Genomic DNA, 24248 nt, shown 5'->3' with positions numbered 1-24248 from the left:
GACTTTAGGCTTTCGTATCTTAATCCACACAAATTTAATGATTCCCATCCATGACTTGTTGGGAAGAGCATATGGCAAGGAGCAATCTGATACCAAGATGGATCCAAATGGATATTTGTAGAGTCTTAAAACTGGCTTCGAATTCAGCGCGCCACGTGTTTGATGAAATGTTCACGCGTGACCAGGATTCATGCCCAGCCAGATGCATAACTTGGACCAGTGTGAACATGTGACTTTGGAGCTTTGTAAATGATTCATTCTTTGTCCAAATGGCTTGATTATTGTTTTATTGTGTAGAGAACATGGCAAAGAATGGAAGAATACCAAGTTTAAACTCATAGCATTTTTGTAGAGCTCAATAACTAGCTTGACATTTGGCATACCAAGTGTTTGGTAAAATGCTTGGGCATGACTTGGCTCATGACCTGAATTGTGCCTAGATCAAATGAATTTTCAGAAACTTCATGCTTCAATACTTCTCTAACCAAGCTTCAAATGAAAAAGTATCCAACTACAAAGTTGTTCTCCTCCATGAGAGGAACAACTTTTATGTTGGAAATTCTTCCAAACAATGTCAGTTGCCACGTGTAATTATGCTGTGAAGTTGACTGATCATCACACTTGAAATGTACCAAAATTTTTCTAAGTATGAAAACCTTCCATTTTTGTCATTTTCTATTCTTGGCAACTTTTGTCAAACTCCCGATATTATTCATTCCTCGCCTTTTCTTGACCGATTTTCCACCAAAAGTCAATATTCGAATAATTCTTCCGATTTTGACCCAAAAGTCAACTGTTCTGATTTTCCTCCGATTTCAATGAAATTCCCGATTAATCCACTTCTGACCCATAGAAATCAACTGAACACTTCCACACAAGCATCGTGCCACTTATCTCCATAAAATCGACTCTTGATCAATGTATTTGACCAAAAAGTCAACTGCGTTGACTTTGGTCAAGAAACCCTAATTCAGGATAATCAGATGAACATCAAGCTTGCATTTTTCAAACAATGCCTTGAGTTGAGAATGAGAGGGCCCCAACCCAGGGGGCTTCAATGAACAAAGAGCCACATGATTACACCTCAGATCCACACATTTGGTAAGAGATTCTCTGCTATAAAAGCTATCCCTTGCCAGTCTCTGATTAATACCAATGATATGAATGCATGAGTTATGTTAATGACCTAATGGGAGATATGTACATGATACTTTGAGATGCCTAAACCTAAGCCAGATAAAAGTTAAAGGGTAGGACAAATTTGGGGTATGACAGTGGATACCTGGACAACCTCCTTGTTAAATAGTTCAATATACGCTCGGAGGGGCTCATCATTTCCCTGGATGATGGCTTCCACCGAGGCTTCCGACTTGGGATGTCTGCGGGAGGCTGTGAAGTGCCTTAAAAAGAGTCTGCCAAGTCCCTTCCAGGACGTAATGGATTCGTCCGAAAGGCTTTTGTACCAGGTCATTGTGCCTTTGTGTAGAGTGGTAGGAAATAATCGGCACTTTATTGCGCCGGGGACCCCTCGGTATTCAAGAAGAGCATCAATGTTCTCGATGTGTTTGTCTGGATCTGATGTACCTTCGTACGTACTCAACAGATAAGGTTTTTCTAACCCCACGGGCAGAGGTGCTTCTAGTATAGCTCGAGACAGGGGGCCTCGGCGTTCTTCCTTTGTCGTTGTGGATTAGAGATGGGGAACGACTCGTCTATGATGACGATGATGGTTTGCAGGCTTCGGGGAAGGTGGTCATAACCTCCTTTTTGGCCGTGGAGAAGGTGAGCACTGAAGAGAGCGGTGATCTTCCTTACTCTTCTTGGCAATAGATGAAGGATGGTCTCTTCGTGGAGGAAAATGTTGATGTTTCTTGGATGCCAAGGTATCCTGCTTGGAACGTGAGTGTTTGTGAGGGGGAGTCTTGGCGCGGTTCTTCTGTTCCAGTGCCCCGATTCGATCGTTCTGTTGTCGAATCAAGGCGTTGGTCTGATTCATGGCGGCGAAGATGGAGGCCATGGCAGGGTCATCCTGGGTTGGCTCGGTGACCAGGAAGGTGATCTCAAGAATTTTCTCTTAATTATCTTTACCGCTGGTGTCTCCATAGTGGAAGGTGGTATTGTTACGAGCATCCTCTAAAGAAGGAGAAGTCGTGTGGCCATCACGAGGCTGAGAGACGTTGGTGTTGGGAGGTATGATGAACTCAACGTCATTCTTTCCCATCTGCGTGACGTCAAGAGTGGAGAAGTCTTTGTCGTTTCCAGCCATGAGAGATGAAAGGTGATACTTTGGTTTCTGAGTTCTTGATGGCGCAAGAAGCGGTCAAGAAAGTGCAAGAAAGAGAAATGGGGAAGCTAGATTTCCCACAAACGGAGCCGCTATTCTCTAAGGGCAGAACAGGTGGCGATCTTCGGTGATGGTTTAGAAAAAAGGGGGTTGTACCTGCAAGGTACTCTGATGTCAAAGTAAGTAAGAGAACAACAAGGTACAACAGAAAGTATGAGATTTTGGGCAAAGTTTGGATTACCTTGCCCTCTAGGGATAGAGGGCTATTTATAGGTGTTCTCGTTGGAGTAGAGTGGATCTCCTGTCTTCGTGGGCCTGGCCGTGATTTCCGGCCCAGAATATATGGGACCGTTAACTAGGTCTTGATTAGGCGTGCCCGGGATACTAGCCGTTGCCGGAGACGGGGTCCCAGCGTGCTCGAATAACCTCGGGTCATGCTCGGTTAAAAGGGGGGAAGTCTTCCCTATAAGTTCTTGTGTGTTGGGCTAGCGCTTTACTGGGCCGGTTCGTGCCAACGAGTAGATTGGGCCAATTGGGACAATTACGCTAGTCCAGAACTGCAATTTATGTTTTTATTTCATTAAATGTGGAGTCTTTCTTCATATTTAATTTTTAATCCAAAATAAGCCACTTTTTACCTCAATTAAGTTTCCTAGCTGAGGTGAAATAGTTTACTCTTATTATATATAACTTAGCTTCTAGTTTTCAATTTCACTTGCCTAAAACAAAACACACAGAACCCTAACATAGAGCCCTAAACAACAAGATCCTAAACACATATCGTCCTCTAGAATGATGATATGTGTTTAGGACTCTCATTTGATACTTGCAAGAATGAAAGACGAAATCATTTCTTTCACATCTTCTTCACATATCTATTACGTCAAACATCATTACTGATGTTATCTATTTTTTGTTGTTGTTGTTGTTGTTGTCGCTGTTGTTGTTGTCGTCGTTGTTGTTGTCATTGTTATTGTTGTTATTTTTGTTGAGACTCTGAATCCTAGAGGTTTAATCTTGTTGTTTAAATTGAGATTAAATGCAATACGTTGTTGTTTTTGTTAAGATAAGTATGTTATATGTTTATTTTGATGTTGATGTAGTTTTGTTGATAGATTGTTTTTTCTTAGTTGTTGTTTAATGTTCTGGCTGTTTAGATTGAGACTGAATGTTAATATTGTTGTTATTATTTATTGTTGTTTTTGAGTTGCAGATGTTGTTATTGTGGTTGTTGTTTAGTTGTTATACTTAGCAATGTTTTGAAATTTGTATGTTGTGTTGTTTAGTTGTTGTTATTGAGTTTGAGATTGGAATCGAGATTATATTTTTGTGATTCTTTGTGCAACTCTCATCTTGTTCCGTCGAACATGTCAAGAGGACATTAGAGTGAAAAAAATACAATTGAGTTTATTATATCTAATATCGATTATTTGTTTCAATAACCCCTCTTTGAACATATAACCTATTAAATTGATTTTGAAAATAATAATATGAAAAATTATGTCGTATTTGAAAAACATCTTACACTAATTAATGTTTTTCGATAATTTTAAAACTCATCATTCATCTTACGTTCTTTTATGGTTAAAATCTCTCTAAACTCTTCTAGTTTTCATTCAATAAAGAACTTGAAACATTGAACGAGATTCGAACAATTAAAAAAAGAGAGATGAATAATGAGTTACAAGATGCTCGAAAATCATTGATTAGTGTAAGTTGTTATTCAAATATAACATAATTGTTCATATTATTATTCTGTAAACCAAATTAAAAAGTTATATGTTCAATAAGGATTTAGTAAAATAAGCAATCCATATTAGATATAATAAACTCAATTGTGTTTTACTTGTCCGGTTATGTCAAAACCGAGGGAAAAAGTGTTTTCACCATTTAAAACTTTTAAAAGGTTATCGTCGGGGATCAAAACCATGACCATTACACCTTTTCCATGAGTGTATTTCCAACCAAGAGATAATGTGATACACTTTTTATGACATCTTCCATTATCTCACATATGAAACCGAGGTAACACCTTATATCCACAAGGTTACATGTGTTTTCCGTAGTAGTAGTCTCTTTAACTGCGACAATGTTCACTTTTAGGTTTCTTACTTCTAATGAAGATATGTATGGGTTTATGACATTTGGGGCGTTAATTACCTCTACTTCTGTCCAGGAATACGCACCACTAATTTCGATATCACTACCTTAGTCGGTGAAGGAAATATCCAGTTTCCTATATTGGCCGTAACTCACAAAGCTAATGCAAATTAGAGAAAAGATATGGTAAAAAATATGCGCCTCCAATGTTATTGCATGTATTGAAGAACAAAGACAATAACAATGTAGGAGACATAATACGAATCCCAAGAAGGTCCAATAACGATCTTGTAGATTATGGAGAGAGAAGAACAAAGCATCGGAGATTAAAAACGTGAAGCCTAGAAAGTTGACACTATAATTGCAAGAATCATAAAGAGAGGAAGAAATTCAAAAGCAATCAAAAGCGAAGGAAGTTGACATGAAGAAATCAAAATGTCAATTTCTCTATTTATTTTCCCAAAGAGCACCAATACCAATGACAGTGAGTTGAAGGAAAATTAAAGGCCACAACTAACGGTCATGGTGAGGTCAGTAAAGTTACTCAAGTGCTCTAAGTGCATCATCTCCTCACACGAGGCACGGGAGACACATGGTGACTTTACTCAAAACAAAGTTTCAACGAAAAAGTAAACATTCAATATACATATTCCCTATGCCCTTTGCTCCCACTTAGCATCACAACAAAGCTTCCTCTTCTTCCCAGAGTCATCCTCTCCACGGGTCCATCTCCTTAATTTAACTCATGCTTGGATTGGCCTCACAAATTCCAGCATCAACATTCCTCACTACATTCCTGATAACAAGGTCATGGGGGATAATTGTTCTGGGCTAGAAAAAGACTCAATAATATTGATTCAACTACGCGGCCCAATCTAGATAAAACATTCAAAGATTGCCGAAAAAGTGCACCTCCACTGCAGCATAGTGCACTGAAGCACGTCACTGCTTCCACCTCGACTGTTGATTTGCACCCAACGTCTCGCATAATCCAACGAAAACAGTTCTAGGTGTTTTCCCTATATAAGTGTGATTTAGAATCACGCCCAAATATATTCTCATTAAACACTTGCATAGCTCCATCTTTTTTCAAAAATTAACTTGCACATTGAAATGTTATTCTTATAGATACCCTTCCACGACTATAACCCTTAACCTACTATCATTTTCTATTCTATTACATAATATTAATAGTTTTCAATAATCATATTTTTTATTAAAAAACAAAAAAAAACGAATTAAATAAAGTATCCATATTTGAAGTATCTAACATTATTTCGCAAATGTTTAGTCCCATTGTTTGCGCAACCTGTCGAAAATGACAAGTAGTACCATTGAAAATCCAACATATTTTATTAATTGATGGAAGTAGGATTACTTTTTTTCTTGTGTGGAAGAAAGTGATGAAAGTAATTAAGTTAAAAATCATTAAAAATATTTTTAACACATTATGTCTTTTTCACCTAAAATATTTTTAACACTTGACTGTTAGAATGAGAACACTGCATAAAATATGAATTTTCACCTAATTCAAACTTTTCGTGTTTAATTATCATAACAACTTCAAATCTTTCAGAGTCTTCTCTGGTCTAGTCTTGTTCAATATCAATTCTTTTACACAATTTCAGCTAATATAAATTAAATTATAAAAGTATATAACGCCAAGTTTCCAGGAAATTGCCATGAGATCATTGATATTATTGTAAATACTGAATAGCAAGTGCACCTTTGAATAATCATCAATTCTAAAACTTGTGCTCTAACCTTTTTTGAATTTCCTACAATGACTAGTCATGATTCAAAGCATAACCTCCTAAAACATTGAAATTATACTATTCTTGTTCCAATGGGAAAGCAACTTGGACCATATAGAATAAGTTAAGTGTGTTTTTAAGTTTGGAAAATGTTTATTAATAAGAAAATGAGAAAACAAGAAAGATAAAAATAAATTTCAACCACACATTAATACCACAACCTCATAATCTCTATTAAAAACGAAATTAAATTTAAAATTAATTTAAAAGTCACCTCTAAAATAATGACACGTGTACATTCTTGCATTTCTTCTTTAAATTATTTCGTACTAAATAGTATTACTCTTTTAGTTTAATTGAGAAAAAAATTAATTTTAATTAAAAATTATTTAAAAATAAAATAATTTATGTATAAATATATACATGTAAAAGTGAGTTAAAATATATAGTTTTTAATTTTACAAATATTTAAAAAATTGTACACAAATATTTGTAAAAAATAGTTAAAATATATAGTTATTATACAAAATTGTACACAAATATTTAAAAAATAATTTATTTATTTAATTATATTAGAAAAATAATTAGATTACAAATAAATAATTTTAATGGGATAAAGTTAGAAGAAAAATGATGATTCTAAAATTTATTATCTCTATAGATATTTAAAGAAATTCAGCTTTTTGAATAGTGTAAAAAATGAGTTTGTAAATAAAATGTAAATTAAAAAGAAAATATGAATGCACCAAAATTTAATATTTCTTTTTTAATATTATTTTATAAAATAAATAAATTTTCTGTCATTTTTTTTAATAAATAAAAGTAATATTAATGAAAATACAAGGATATCTAACCCACTACAACAAAAGACAATAAAAGAATAACATCACATTGCAAAGTGCACACAGAAATTGACTGTGACATCTTTCCTAGTGACATATCATGCAGCAAGAAAATATTAAAACACCCTATGATAATGGCCCTGGATTGATGGTTAATTATTGGCTAATAAGAAAATTATTTAGAATTTTCAATATCTGGAAGATTGGGATGTTTTTTTATCTATGGAAAAAAGTAATTCTTGTTCTGTTTTTTTCTTCTTCATACATCCGTACTCTATTTTTCCACACTCATTTCAGTCATTTTACCCAAACATATTTTATTGGTGGCTTTCCGGCTCTTACTTATACTTTTTCAAATTTTCAGCATTTTGTCAAAGAAATACTTATTGAAATTAACTTTTCTAAATTTTATATTTTTGAGAAGTAAATAAGTTTTTTTTTTCAAAATGTGTAATTGAAGTTGTATTATTACAATAGTTGTTCAAAAATGACAAAAGAAGTGGATTCGAAAAATGGCAATACTTCATGAAGTGTTGCAGAATGAAATCATGCAACTCTTGAAATGTGTTGTTTTAGACCAATTATTGTGACTTTTGGTAAAAGAAATTGTTTCACTAAGGGTCGCTACCTTGTGAAACAATACAAATGTGACCTATAAATAATTCATTTCAAATTCAGAAAATCACAACACAAAATCCGAAAATTCTCTTTAATCAATTTCAAACACTCTTCACTACATTCGAGTTTTCATCAGTCTTGTGCAAACTCAAGAAGGCTGAATTATCCTCGGTATCCCTGCGTAGAAACTCTAAGACAATTTGAGAGTGCTTGAAATACTATAAGGAAAGTGATTTCGTTCACGATTCTAGCCTCGGTCCATTAAATTTAAATTAATTTTCTAACAATCTTATAGTATATCAAATAATGGATATGAAGGTTTCAGTTTCAAGCATCAAAGAGAAGAACTCAAGAAAAAACACAAAATAAGTCGGCATTATCAATCCAGGTACCCTTAATACTCTTATGAAATCATGCACTGTGTAAAGCCTTGTTATTGTCGATTGCTACACAAATATAAATTTTAGGAACAGTTTGAATGCAGTGAATATACATCTATTTGTTTAGAAATTTTTATAATGAAAAAAAAAAGAAGAAGAAAAAAAAGGCATGATAAACTGGTCTTAATGGAAAATGACTCACGAATATTAAGTTTCATGAATTGGAATTGTTCTATTTATATTTCTCATTTTATTTCCTTCACTCGCACAAAGAAAATAAATAAATATAAGAGATCGAAATACTAAAATATAATTCACGAATGTTAAGTTTCATTAATTGGATATTGTTCTATTAATATTTCTCATTTTATTTCCTTCACACGCACAAAGAAAATAAATAAATATAAGAGATCGAAATACTAAAATATAATGCAAAAGGTTGTTGAGGCAGTACCATATCTTTTGGGCACTAGTGGTTGCAAAAAAGTACTATTGCCACCGGAAATGAAAAAACACGACGGTTAAATTAAAGTAACCAACTTTAATTTGTTTATATTATTAGATATTTAGCAGGTAAAATAACAGGTTTAAAAATATAATTATTTATTATGATGATTACTATCCGCTTTTATAATCGGACATGTTACTCTAATTTTATTTTGGAATTGTTATAATCAAGTTTGTTGATCCGTAAACTGATCAAATTTATTAAAGTTCATGATTTCAAACTATGCAATTGTATTTTGATTTGGATTTGATGTGAAAACCATGTTTGTGTTCAAAGACTCTTATTATTATAAGGCATATAAAGATCATCTGAAAATGGATTATGACTTATATAGACTTATGCATTTGGAGTCTAATATAATTATTAAATCTGGAGATGTGAAATTTTGAGAACCTTATCGTGGAAGATAAGGAATTCGAGTTTTCGACAAATGAAGAACCTCGTGAGAAAGGGTTCTCCACAAATTGTGAAACACAAACCAAAAGTTCGACACATATTATTGAAGAACAACCCGAACTTAGAAACAAAAGAGTCCGAAAGACTAAGGATCAAAGTTCTTTACGGATTGTTGAAACATATCCAGAACTAAGGATAAGCTAGAGAGTATGAAGTGCTAAGGATCTAGGACCGAACAAAGGTTTTAGACCAAAGGAATGTGTTGATTGTTTCAACACATAAGCACTAGTAGCAAGCACAACGAAAATTGGAGTTTCGTTTGCATTAGTTTCTTTGCATGACCTTATAGTTCATCAAATGGACGTCAATACGATACTCCTAAATGGAGATCTAGATAAGGAGATTTACATGGAGAAACCAGAAGGTTATGTGCTTCTTAGTAATGAACAAAAGGTATGAAAGCTTGTCAAATCCTTGTATGAATTAAAACAAGCACTAAAACAATGACTTCAAAAAGTTTGACTTTGTCATTACAAGATTAAAAAAAAAGGGAGACACACAACTTAGGGGGAGACTTTTGAATCTTATCAAAACATGAAATAAAAGAGTTTGTCATCGTCAAAAAGGGGGAGATTATGAAGAATACATCTTATATCTAGTTTTGATGAAGGCAAAGATTATCAAAGAAGAAAAGGATCAAAAGTGGCATGCACATCAATGATGAAGTTGATCAAGAAGAGATAAGAGAACTTAACTAAGGTACTCATTGCAATTTATACTATACTACTTTAAATTGCTCATAATTTTATCTCTCACTTCATCTAAAAACCTTCTTGCATCATCATGCATTTATCTAAAAATCGTCTTCATTACATCTTGTGACAAGTGTTTGTACACAAAGTTGTGTGAGAATATTGTGATATTCCTTTGTCTCTATGTTGATTACATATTGATCATTAGCAACGAGATGAATTGAATCTTAGAAACAAAGAGGTTTCTAGCTTCCACATTCAAGATGAAAAATCTTGAAATAGTGGACGCTCTTTTCGATCAAAGTAAAGCGAAAGAGTGGAGGTTTAAAACATACTCAAATACATTATATTGAGAAAAATTCCACAATCAGGATGAAAGATCTTGGACTAGTTGACACTCTTTTAGGGGGATCAGAGTAATGTGAAAATAGTGAGGGTTGTGAACTTAGACAAACACACTTTGTTGAGAAAGTTCTTGATAAGTTCAAACTGTCACGTTTCGAGAAAGTGAATATTCAACTTGATCTTAGTGTCAAAATGATCATGGAAGAGTTGTGGTCACATTAGAATACACAAGTGAAATTGGTTTTCTAGTGCAATGTACTATATCCGACATAACATTTGCAATTAGTAAATGAGTAGATTTACTAGCAATCCAAATGGTGAGCATTGGATTTTCGATCACAAGGATTTTTATTATCTTTTTAAAATCAAATCTTGACCTCCATTATGGTAGGTTTCCTGCCATATTAGAAGGATATACCAATATGAGTTGGATATCGAGTGTTAGTTCCATTGGCTATAGACAATATTTCAAAGGTGTTAACACAAAGTGAAAGTTAAGCCAGTTTAGCAAGAGAATTCAGATAAGTGTAAAATGAAAAGTCTGGGCACTGAGGCCTTAGACATTCTTTTGTGAGAAAATTGATTAAAGATGTAATTATTTCATTCACATATATACGATCGATCTATAATTTGAATGATTCATTTACTAAACTACTGACCAGAGATTTAGTAAAGACAACCTCGAGAGGTGTGAGGTTGAAACTCCTTGAATAAGTGTTCCGACAATGATAGTAACCCAATATGAAGTTAATACATCTTAATCTAAGATTCAATGGGTAACAACATGTCATTGATTTGGAAGTTGGTGCAACATTTTATGACAATGTTGACTATTACATAATTGAGGGTTGAGTTTTTTTAAAATTCTTAATGAAGTTCTATATCGAGGAGGATATGTGTCTCAAGAAATAGATAAAATCTGAACTTCACCTATATGAATTTGTAGATGGTGTCGTCTTAAATGGTTCAAAGCATGGCTGCCTAATGTTCCGATTAGGCTTTGCGTTGTCTTTACTAAGGTTAAGTTCAAATCGAAAGATACCTAACTGTATTAACACTCTTTTACTTTCTATTTTTGGAATTGATCTTGTCATTATTAGAACAAGTGGGGGATTATTTTAATTATTACAATAGTTGTTCCAAAATGACAAGAGAAGTGGATTCGAAAAATGGCAACACTTCATGAAGGGTTGCAGAATGAAACCATGCAACTCTTGAAGTGTGTTGTTTTAGGCCAATCATTGTGACTTTTGGTAAAAGAGATTATTTCAACAAGGGTCGCTACCTTGTGAAACAATACAAATGTGGCCTATAAATAATTCATTTTGAATTCAGAAAATCACAACACAAAATCTGAAAATTCTCTTTAATCAATTCCAAACACTCTTCGCTACATTCGAGTTTTCATCAGGCTTGTGCAAACTCGAGAAGGATGAATTATCCTGAGTATTCCCGCGTAGAAACTCTAAGACAATTTGAGAGTTCTTGAAATACTATAAGAAAAGTGATTCCCGTTCACGATTCTAGCTTCGGTCCATTCAATTTAAATTAATTTTCTAACAATTGATCTTAACACGTTTGATATTTTGAGGAGAATTAATGTCAACTTCAAAATTTATTTAAACTAGAATTACAAAATTAAATTTTTACATCAATAAATTGAAAAATAAATTATTTTATAGTAAAGAATCCACTTATAATTTTAATCAATTTTATATAATTTAATTATTTAAAATACAAAAAAAGTGTTTTAGTCTAATAGATGAAATTAAAAAAAATCAATACCTAAAACAATCTCTCGCAACAGTATTAAAGACTTGATAGTTCGCAAACATCCAGTTTATCAATACAATAAAAAGTTATCTTTCTGCTAAAGATTGTTTGGATTATTGATTTTAATGTCTTTAATAATTAGATAAAATAAAATTCTTATAAATCAAAGAGTAGCCTTAATATCGTGATCATTCTATGACTGAGTAATGTAAAACTTTCATTTTCGTCATGTTATGAGGATGCATATTTTTTCAAAAATGAAATAGATAAAAATAATCATATCTCTTTTCTACTATCTACCCAATATTATAAAATTGACCAAACTCCCTAATTTAACCTTCTAACAAAATAACTTTACCCTTACAAAAGGTTACTTCAGTAATTAACAAATTGAATATTTTCTACAGCCATGTGTTGTTTGCTCATTCGTCAGCTTATGCAAATTTGTACTTGCTTTCACTTTTCCATCCAACACAACACTACTTTCCCTATCTTTCTTTCATTTTCTCTCTCTCTCTTCCATATTCTCTCGTCCCCCTCTCTTCTCCATTAAACCCTAGCCGCCGTCGACCCTTTTTCCGGCCACCGCCGCTTAAAAGAAAATATTAAGCCCATTTTCGTATTCATCATCTCATGAGTGTCACAATGAACCGGTTGGATTTTGATTTTGAGCGATCTCGCCGTCGACCGCCGCCTCTCCTTCTCCGACAGTCACTACTCATCATCGCCGTTGTCATCACCATCACCGCAACTGTTTAAATTTTTTATGTTTTATTTTTTAAATTCATGGTTTATTGGTTTGCAGAGCACTGAAGCGTGAACTCAAGAACACGAAAAAGGAAGTCGAGATCTACAAAAAGGAAGAGGAGAAAGCCATAAAGGTATCTCTCATATTGGTTTCAATTTCTGAAAAATTATCTTTTTATATGAAATATTAATGTTATTGGCATCTGCTTCCAAGTTTTCTTCTGATTTAGAAAAATAACATTTTTACCTTCAACTGGCATCTGCTGCCGAAGTATTTGTACACGCTGTTTAATACTGATAAGGCTGGTAAGGTGAGGCAATCTCTTCCTCCCAGTTTGATTGTTCAAGATCTGTAGATTGAGTTCAGTTTATCGATTCTGTTTTACATTTTTTGAAATTTGAAACCCTAGGTTTTATGACTTGGTTTTGTGTTATTATGATTTATACTTTTATATGATTGTTTTTTGAGTTGCTATGTAAAGTTCAGTGTTTGCATTTCTCAGTTAGACACGCACAAGTACAGTTCTGGCCATAACAAGACCTCATCTCCACTCTTCCCTATTTGTGGTATGTCTTTTTTATAATTATGCTGTATATTTTAATGTAAAATCCATATTTTGTATAGTGTGCTAAATTAAACATGTGTATGTTTTCTTTTTGGTTACAGGAGTGTAATCAAGGAAAACAAAATTTCCTTACTAGAAACATTCAGTCATTTATTTACATCTCTTATACATTGATTATAGTTGAAAATCTGAGATATGAGATTGTTCTCAGGTATCGATGAAGTGCTATCCAATACAAGAGTATTCGGCCAATAGCGGCGCTATCCATCTTTAGCAGAATGGAGCAGGGACTGGGGGCTGGCCGCTATGGTAAGAGCCTTAGCGGTGCAAAACACTATTGTGGCCGTTATATATAAATAGCGGGATAGCGGTGTAGAGTAGTTTGACCCGGAGCTTTTTCTAGCCTACTATCCTTTTCCCCTCTAAAGTGAATGTCTAAACCAAAATTAAGTCTTATCAATTTGGCCAATTGTTTTTCAATTGTTTTATGAGTTACAGTTTAATTCAATTCACATCTCAATTCATTTGAAATAGCTTGAAGTAAATTCGTGAATAACTTGACTTAGCTGAAATTGTTTTGTTATGGGTTAGAATTGAGTATGGTTGTTTTAGATGAATGGTTGAAGTGAATCTGGTATGAAGATGGCCTTTGTCTTGAATTTGAATTAACTTACAATATGATTCTATCATGAACCATATTGCACCATGTATTGGATGGTTGGAATGAAATATTACTTTTGCTGCATAACTTTACTTGTGTTTGTTCTGTATAGGTTTTGATGGCTTGCTTTCCTTACCTGTATTGCTTTTGTACTGATGATTTTATGGATTAAGAAGGTATTGAACACGAATGAAGTGTACCTCAAAGCATGTGGCTATTTGGATCAAAGCATCAATGGAGATGGTTTTGAGGAATTGGACTTTAAGTGTGAAATGAAGATTTTCAAGGAAGACTTGGTCAATGAGTTTTAGGATATGTTTAGGTAGACATAAATGGCCAGATTCAAACCATATTTATGCTTTCTATGTTATATATATATATATATATATATATATATATATATATATATATATATATATATATATATATATATATATATATATATATATATATAATTGGGATTATATCTTTTCATGTGTACAACAGGGGAATGCACTGAGTGCATTCTTCCTATTTTTTTTTAGTTTTTAATATGCTTTCTATTCTAAGTTGTTGTATGGCATGAGACCTGTATCAATTGGGGCTACAAGTTTTATATTAATGAAAATAGAATGATGAGCATCATTTTAATGGGCTACATGCATCTGCCACCATTTAACTTAATCAATGAATGTTACTTCAACTATTTCAACTTATTATAAGAGTATTGCATGGAAATTTTACCTATTGGTTTTAAGCTAACAGTACATCATGAAAGTGCAACAAATATGATCAGATGGATAAAAGCATTTAATAGTTTTGAAAATGAGATAATAATTCTTAATATTCTATAATGTGATTTGGATAGTAACATGTAATAGTTTGCTAGATGTGATTATAAAGAAATGTGTGATGCTAAATGCATGCTTGATATTAAATTATAAGTGATTATAAAGAAATGTGTGATGCTAAATGCATGCTTAATATCAAATTATAAGAGTTTTGTATTGAAAATATTTGTCTAATTTTTAGTGTCTTGCTATAACTTCTGAAATCATATAACAATTTTTGTAATACAACTCATGTCAATTTTATCACTAAAATTATTTTATCAACTCCTATAAATTTTATCATTAAAACTTACTATTTTACGGGTCACTATCCCACAACACATTTTTTATTTTATTTATCTCACGAGTCAAGTGATTAATCTATTTTTTAACTTCAATAAAATAAAAATTATATTTTATCTCATTGAATAATACTATATAGCCATTCACACAACTATCACACTATTACCTTTATTTAAAGACAAAATTATTATTTTCAAATACACTTAAATCTATATGATTATTGTTCAATTTACAATTAGGTAAATAATTTCATATTTTTTATTTATATTTTAAATTTTGCATTTACATTTCTTATAATATTATGAAGTTAATATTCTATTGAAATTTATATTTTTTTTCATGTCTAATTAATTTACATAATAATTAATACAATTTCTTATAGTGACATTTAACATTGACTTTCATATCATTCAAAATATACTACATCAAATAGACGAATACCCGTGCAGCAGCACGGGTCTCTTACTAGTTAGAGAATATAATCGTTTATAAGCATGACAACAAAGCAGAGTGGAGACGGATTTTTTCTTCCTCATACCCAATAGTTTTGCCTTCCTCAAACAATAATAATTTATCTCAAACTCTAACAATCATTAGAAATAATAAATTAAACAATCGTGAAAGCTTTCTAACATCCATTTCAAAATACAAAGCAAAATATCAATGTACTAACAAAACAATTAATATTATAAATTATCTAAATGAAATATTTCAATTTATTAATGAGACAGATTCAGGGACAAGTTTGTAATGGATATTAGTATCCCCATTATCCGTCTCATTTCCATTTTTTAAAATTGGGAAAAATTCAAACACAGTTAAATCACATTTTCCCCGTCAAACTTATCTTTGGTTTGGGCGGATACTCGCTGATACAGGTTTTATTGCCAAGTCTTATTTTTTAGCAACATGCACCTTAAGGTGCATTTAACTATTTTGTAGTTAATGCTTGCTAAAGTAGACCTTCATAAAAATAAGTGGGGATATTTTAGTGAATCGTTTTAGGTCATCCTACCTCCTAAAATGATTAATCTTATAACAAGAGTTAGACTCTGATACCATTCGTTGAATAAGTAACTTCAAATACAATAGGGGGTTTAATAGTGATATATGGTTTTTGAAAACTTTTTACAAAATGATTGATTTTAGATTGGTGAATTTTAAGAATTGAGATGGAGCAAAGATTAAATCACATGAGATTTATATTGGTTCGACCTTATACCACGGGACTTACTCTAGTTCAAAAAAAAAAAATCTCTTGAGAGTTCCATTATCAACCAGAACTTTTATCACTTTTATCACATGATCAACCACAACCTCATTATCAACATGTTCTAATTGATCAAAGAGCGAGTTTTCGCTATCCTAATTCGTTAGGATGTTTCTTAATCAATTATCACAAGGTCATAAATGACTTTTAAGAATATTTTGAAAGAGAAGAAGTTTATAAATTCATTTTAAGCGGACATGTGCAATCATTTTAAGTGGTCATGTTCAATGATTTAGTACCTTAATAGCTACTAGCACTTATTTACACACTATTGATACTAAACAAGAAAAAAAAAATACTAAAGATATAAGATCAGACGAACTTTCAAAGACATTAGTTCCCTTGATGTTGATCTTAGCATTTGACTTTATTTTCTCTATACATTAACACTTTTTTAGCTTCGCTATGTGATAATATTTAATTTTAATCGTTTTCTTTTCTAATGAATCTCGTAATTATATTTTTATTCTTTTGTCATCATCAAAACCAAAATTAAATCCTATGTTACAAGCATAACACAAACAATATTTTCGTGGTACATATATATATTTAGAAAAAATCACATTTAAATTTTGAAAAAAAAAAAGCTACAATTTTAACTTTTAGTTAGATTTTAATGTTGAGGCAACACCAATTCTATACTTAAACATTCAATTATTGAAAAATCAATTATACACTAAAATCAAACCAAACATACACCTAACACAAAAATTAAGATTTTGTTCCATTCTGACCCCCACCACCTATTTATTTGAATTTAACAAAATGATTTCTTCCATTCACAACAACCAAATGCTTTGTCTCCAATTAATTGTATCTCTATCTGTTTTTGAATTTGGGGCTGTCTGGTTTCGTTGTAATCTAGTAAATGTATTGTGAACAAAATTAGTGATGGTTCATGTTTGTTTTGTTTTGGTCAAGAATTGATGGTTCATGATTAATGTCACCATTGTTCATGTTTATTATCTCAATTAATTTATCTCAATTATTTTCTATGATTGTACTCCAATCAATATGTATATTAAAATACATCTGACTTTAGAATCGTCGAGTCTTGATATTTTATTTATTCAGTTTTAAATCAGAAATTTTATTTTTAAATTATTGATCAAGAAACACATGTATCACTCTGTGATTCTTGATTTCTCTAAAAAATTACAAAGATCAGCATCTCAATAATTGGCTCATTAAAAAAAATGCTTCAACTGTTTCTTGAACGCAAAACGGTGAAACATTAATATATGCCCATCTTCAAATGATGAATGAGCTATTGTCTCAATATCTCAATTTAGTGGATAACAAATCAAATTTATAATTTGTCTTTGTACGAACTTACGTGGATCATTGGAGCATGTTGGCCACTGACTCTCGTTTAGAGATGTTCACGGTGCAGTTTAAACGATTTTGACATAAGAAATTATTTAATTTGCAAGAGAAAAAATGTGTTGTTCGGTTTAGTTTAGGTTGTTTTATATATATATATATATATATATATATATATATATATATATATATATATATATATATATATATATATATATATATATATATATATATATATAATTTTGTATTTAGTCATTTATACATTATCAAGTAACAATAAAATTCATCATATTTGAACTACAATTTTTTATTTAATATAAAAAATAAAATTAGATAAAAATAGAATAAAAAACATAAAATAGTAGCATAAAATAATATCAAAAACATTATAATCAATCAAAAAAAATAGAGGAGATGAAAGATTAGAGAAGATGAAAAAAAAAAAACAGAATAGGTGAGAGACTAGAAAAGGAGAGATGCATTAAAAACATAGTTGTAAAAGAGAACAGTAGAATAAAAATAAGAAGATGAAAAAGAAAGAACGTAAGAGATAAGAGACTAGAGAAGAAAATGCGAGATGTAAATGAAAAAGATGAGAAGAATGTGCGATACTGGTAGAAGAGTTTTGAGAAGACTAAGATATAATAGATTTAGGTTTGAGTTGGATGTATCATGTAGGTTAAGTGAAGTTTGGGCTACAATATAATGCGGTTTGGTTCTGTTTGTAAAATATAAACCGTAAACCAAACTGAACCGCGCGGTTTTGTTTCAACATGACCCAAACACATCAGAATCAAATACAGTTTTTTGCGACTTCGATTTAGTTTGATTCGATTAGCAGTTTTCTATTAGACTCGTTCAATTTTGAACATTAGAGTTGTCTTTGAGAGCATGCAAGGCTGGTTACCGCACAAAATCTCAAAAAATTTAGGGTTAAACTATAACTAAATAGAACCTCATAAATCTTTGTCACTGTTAAAATGTGCAGTTAAAATGATAGTATTTAATTATTTTGTTATGATCGACGAATAACTAACTGTGTTACACAGGATTTCCAAAAAAAATAAAAGTTGAAACGAATCTGTTGAATACCAGCTACTCTCACTTACGTGTCTGGTTGATAATGTTTTTTTAACAAACTTTATTTTGTAGTGTAGTAACTTGAGGCAGATATCTCGCAAGACAACAGACATGTTCATTTCTATGAAAACTCAGAGATTCTTATTGTGTGGTCTCTATAGGGGAGCATTAATAATGTGGTTAATATGTCAAGATTTGATAATGACCCTTTAGAAATAGATCAACGACGTACTACTACAGAAAAGTGCATGTGTTCAGTTGCCTTTCTATTTTTCATATCAATTATTTGAGTTTTTCGTGTTCATTTCATATAAGTTGATTTTTGTTTTCTGTCATTATAGGTAACTAACTAATGTGAATATATAATTTATTTAATTTATGAACACGGTCACATTTGATCTTAACCTAATCATATTTATTTTTGAAATTACACAAACAAATGATTTTAATTTATTCACGGCATATATATTTTTATTTGAATTTGAGAACCATACACTTTGTTTAAAAAAGTGGTTTTTATTTTAAGCAAGAATATATTAAAACCAGAGCATTAGGGTATTCGAACCCAATACAAAACCGATTCTATAGAAATAGAAAAACAGAGAAATTGTTATTCAAATGAAACTTATCTTAGACCATTTACAATGGTTTCAACACTCAACACCCACTTTTTCAACTCCCAACACTCCACATCATTTTCTCTCTCTTCCACCTAATAATTCAACATTCATTCAACTTTTACCTTCTCCAATGGTTTTTCACTCAACACCCTACCCCACCACTTTTTATTTTCATATTCTTATTTAAATTTTATTTTTATTTTTATAATTACATAAAATTACAATTATCGATTAAAATTAAATTAAAATAATAAATACTTAACAATTTATTTTTTAATTTTTTGTAATAAAAACAAAATTTATTTAAATAATTGGATACGATACAAATCATATTAAATTAAATTAAAATACAACACACAAGTAACGTAATTAGTACGTTGTATTAAATGGATAAAAATCTGGTCAGCCAATCACAAACAGCCACATGCCCCCCTGCGTCAGCCTCAATTGTGTTGAGTTTTCTCAACACCTCTCTCTTCCACCTCACACTCAACACTACTCTAAACACTCATTGGAAGAGATTTTGCATGTTGAGTTCAACTAAACACACCCATTGCACATGGTCTTAGACAATACATATCATTTTTACAAAATTCGTAAAAGTTACATTTGGAAAAAGAAATATCCCCAAAAAACGACCATTCCCAAGCCACCATTTTAATATCTCAAATAATGTCTGACGTGGTTTGAACCTCATTCCTGAAAATAATGTCATTTCTCACCCTCCATAAAGACCAATAAACAGCTAACCAAAGTAGCCCTTCGTTACCGCCTCTAACCTTTTTTTCTTTTAAAATAATCGAACCACCTGAGAAAATTATCCCCAACATTCTCCTCCATTCCCGAATCAAAACCTATCCAAACTACAACCTTACGCCAAACCTCCCTCGAAAAAGAATGACAGAACTGAAGATGAAAAGAAGATTCATCTGCCATTGAACAAAACTTGCACACAAGATCAGCTTGGGAATGGATTATACCTCTAATCAAAAGCTGTTGTTTTGAAGCTATTCTGTCTAAAAAGACACGCCAAGCAAAGGCCTTAATACAGAACGGAACCAAAGCTTCCCATAGTCTATTGAACTCTCTCTCTCTCTCTCTCTCTCTCTCTCTCTCTCTCTCTCTCTCTCTCTCTCTCTCTCGACGTTCCTATCTGATCCCAAAACACCCTACTGTCAAACAAGCAGTTCATAACTGCTTCCAACCGTTTACCCTTCTACTGAATTTGGGATCCACTCTGAGAATCCTTGTAACGACCATTTTTATTTTAATTATTTATGTTATTGTGTGTTGTGTGAATTAAATGATTGTTATGTGAATTATGTGTTAATTATGAGCTTAATTGATATTATGTTATTTTATTGAGAGTTAGTGGTAAATAACATAAGTTAGTGAGATTATTAATAATAATGTAATGAGACTAGTGATATTGGGCCTAAGTAGTGTTAGTAAGTGAGAGGTGCTAATTAGGGCGCATTAGTAATAATAAGTTAGTAAGGTTTAACAAAACAGGGGAATTTAGAGAATAGAAATTAGAATTTGCTTTTGGTGAAAGAAGAGAGAAGGGAAGAGGGGAAATCTAGGTCAAATCCCCAAAAAAAGAAGATTATTGTTATTTAGTTCTGATTGCTTTTGTATTGTAGTGACGAGTTGAGATGGCTGGAAGGAACGATGCTGCAATTGCTGCTGCATTGGAGGCGGTGGCTCAGGCTTTGGAACATCTGTCGAACGTTGGTGAGAATGCTGCGTCTCGCAATTTGGCTACCTTCCAAAGAGAGAATCCACCTGTCTTCAAGGGCACTCATGATCCTGATGGCGCATTGACATGGCTGAAGGAGATTGAGAGAATCTTCCGTGTGATGGATTGTACTCCAGATCAAAAGGTTCGATATGGGACTCATATACTAGCAGTCAAGGCGGAAGACTGGTGGCTGGAGACTCGTCAGAGGTTGGAGGCTAATGGTGAGGAGATCACTTGGGTTGTGTTCACTATGGAGTTCTTGAGGAAATACTTTCCTGAGGATGTTAGTGGCAAGAAGGAAATAGAATTCCTTGAGCTGAGACAAGGGAATAGGTTGGTTGTTGAGTATGCTACTAAGTTAATTATGATGGACCAACTGGTGAATTTTCAAAGTGCATCAAGTTTGAGAATGGATTGCGCCCAGAAATTAAGAAGGCAATTAGTTATCAGAAGATTCGTGTCTTTGCCGATTTGGTTGATAGTTGTCCGATCTATGAGGAGGACAACAATGCTCATTATCGGGTTATTAGTGAGTGTAACACGGTGGGAGAACTGACTTTTTTTAAATGTGCGGATAGTAAGAGTCGCCACCGACTTTTATTTTATCCAATTTAGGAAAGGCAAAAAGAACAGGAAAGACCTTTTTAAATATTTTGAGTTCGGGGGGTAAGTTATACAAAGGGAAGGTGTAAGCACCCTTTGTATCCATGGTTATCCATGGGCTCTTAATTGCTTCGCTCACTTTTGAGTTGTTTTGAATTGTTTGAAAAATGTAGTGTGTGTTTAGAAGAACAGTTTGTAAAGAGCTTTAACTTTGTAATGATCTTCGTACGAATGTATACAAAGTGTAGTCTTTGAAATTTGTTTTAAAAAAGTAGGTGTGAAAAGCAATTTGAAGTTTTTGATTTGAGCAAGCAATTAGGAGTTACCTACCCTAAGTTCGTCTTTCTTGTTCTTTTCCTTTCGTTTAAGGGAAAGAGACTATCCATACTATTAGTTAGTGGGAAGTCCTTTCATTGGATGTAAAGGGTCATCGGAAAGTCATCGAATAGTCATAGGGGCTATCCATACCATAAAGAGGGTAGGAAGTCCTATGCATTGGATGTGAGTAGTCATAAAGGCAACAAGTAATGATACCTTAACATTCGAAGGGACTGTCATCATTTAATCAAGGGACGAGATCATTTATATCATAGGCAACATCGAAGGGACCATGATCTTTAAATCGGAGGGACTATGATGTTTTAAATCGGAGGCAACATTTGCTAAGGTATCCCTACGCTCGAGGGACTTGACTATTATTCGTAGAAAGGCAACATAAGAGAGGATTACTGTGGACCTCCGATTTTTTTTAATACCGGGCCATACCTCTGATCTGTAGAGATACGTGAACTGACTCTTTTTTGTCGCTTAATGCTTTCGCATTTTTTTTGAAAATATCACAGAGTCGCCACCGACCTTTTATTTTATCCAATTAAGGAAAGGTTTATAAAAGAAACAGAAAAAAGACCTTTAAGAAATTCTGGGTAAGGGGGTAGGTTATACAAAGGGAAGGTGTTAGCACCCTTTGTATCCATGGTTATCCATGGGCTCTTAAGTTTGCTTAGCTCACTTGTTTTTCGATCACTTTTTCAATTGCTCTGAAATTGCTCATATGTGGTTTCAAATACCTTTGTAAATTGAATTTTGTAATGATCCGTGTGTGGATGTATACAAAATGCTTGTTTATCTTTCGAAAGATGTTTTGAAAAGAACGTTAACTTTGTAATAACCCGTGTTTGGATGTATACAAAGTATTGTCTTTTTTGAAAGTTTTGAAAAATCAACAGTGTATGAGAATTTTGTTTGTTTTGATTTGAGCAAGCAAACTAGGAGGTCTACCCTGAGTTGTAAGGTCTTTATCCTATTTCCTTTAAAAATCTATCCTTTCACCGGATATAAAAGCAAGGTTCGATTTTGTACTCGAAACAGTAGAATTTTGACTTTGATTTTGAAAGGAATGAGAAGGGATTACCTCAAGAGGTGCAAGTGTGATTGTGATTGGATTCAGATATTTATCTTTGAAGTTAGTGATCTAACGGTTCAATTTTATCTTTGACATACACGCAGTTTATATTTGCTGGAAATTAAAGTGCGGAAATGTAAAGTGCGGAAAGTAAATCTACGCTATTACATCGATTGTGCGGGAAATGTAAACTAGCCTATTTACATGAATTTGACATCCTATACATTTAACTAGGAATTTTAAATTGCAAGAAACATAAAAGGCATGTTTTTGGAATTTTTATGATTGGTTTTAATTATAATTAATGCATGATTAATTAAATTAAAATGAAGAAAAAAGATGAAAATAGATTTAAACCTAGAAATTAAGTTTAAAATATGTACAAAATATTTGTTAATTAATTTTAAAACAAAACTAATTTTTTTGGAATTTTTGGAAATTGATTTGAAATTGATTTAAGTTAATTAAAACATAATTATGCAAATAATTATACAAATAATTAAAACTTAAAAAGAAAATTATTCAAAATATGTACAAAATTAGTTTATAATATATAAACAATATTTAACACAAAGAACAATTTTTTTTATGATTTTTTGATTGGTTAGAATAATTAAAAAGCAAATATATAAATATATACTAATTAATTATGCAAAAATATTAAAATTTTGAAGAAAATAAAATATTTTTATTTCAGAAAATAATATATTATTTTAGAAGTCTAAAAATATTTTTTGTGTATTTTTTGGATTTTTAAAACTATTTTTAATTAATTTAACAAAGAAATTAAAATGAAATAGAAAATAAAATAGAAAATAAAAGGATACTGATCCTGTGTGGTTGGATTGAGGGAGTATGGTGTGCATGCATGATCTGAAGCGTTGGATGACTCATTAAATGAGATCAGATGGTCCAGAAATTGAGGCACGTGGTAAAAGCTACACCTGCAAAGCACTTGATTAGTGTAAAGTTTAAAAAAGTACGCGCGCTGCTGAACCAATGGGAGGAAGACACGTCTTCGTCTTCAACCTTCAGACAAGGCTTTTAACAGCGCTTTTGTAAAAAAGCGCTATTGTAAGTGAACCCTAAATCTGCAAAATAACGAATAGGGGTAAACAAGCATAAAAATCAGGCGCGATGGCACCGTTGAATTCGTCTTGTTCCACTGAATGTAACCATGTCCTTAATTTTGCTTAATTTTGGCCCTAATGAAAACCCCTAATTTTGAACTAAGCAAACCCTAAAATGGTATATGACACAAACAACCATTAAAGTCCAATTGAAGCTCCAGAAACGACCAGAGCTTCAAACCAAACACAATTATGCATCTACATCTTGTTAAATGTGCGTGAATGATGAGATATAAGTTGA

The 24248-nt window shown here is 32.2% G+C and overlaps 1 protein-coding gene and 1 long non-coding RNA gene across 3 annotated transcripts; both read left to right on the top strand.

Annotated features, from left to right (window-relative positions):
• The first annotated feature begins 12248 nt into the window (after positions 1-12248).
• LOC131622057 (uncharacterized) lies at positions 12249-14071 on the top strand. 2 transcript variants are annotated; one of them, XR_009289754.1, is made up of 4 exons: positions 12249-12810; positions 13003-13066; positions 13277-13374; positions 13839-14071. It is a non-coding gene; the product is annotated as an uncharacterized LOC131622057 (long non-coding RNA). The 2 variants fall into 2 exon arrangements; XR_009289753.1 differs by having other exon boundaries at positions 12249-13066.
• Positions 14072-20786: 6715 nt separating this feature from the next.
• On the top strand, positions 20787-21428 carry LOC131622114 (uncharacterized). The gene has a single exon (XM_058893162.1). The coding sequence runs from the start codon at positions 20787-20789 to the stop codon at positions 21426-21428; it is 642 nt and encodes a 213-aa protein (XP_058749145.1).
• Positions 21429-24248: the final 2820 nt, after the last annotated feature.

The sequence above is a fragment of the Vicia villosa genome, unplaced genomic scaffold (assembly GCF_029867415.1).
Source record: "Vicia villosa cultivar HV-30 ecotype Madison, WI unplaced genomic scaffold, Vvil1.0 ctg.000024F_1_1, whole genome shotgun sequence".
NCBI lineage: Eukaryota > Viridiplantae > Streptophyta > Magnoliopsida > Fabales > Fabaceae > Vicia > Vicia villosa.
The sequence above is the reverse complement of the archived record's forward strand: the minus strand, read 5'-3'. Positions and strand labels throughout refer to the sequence as shown.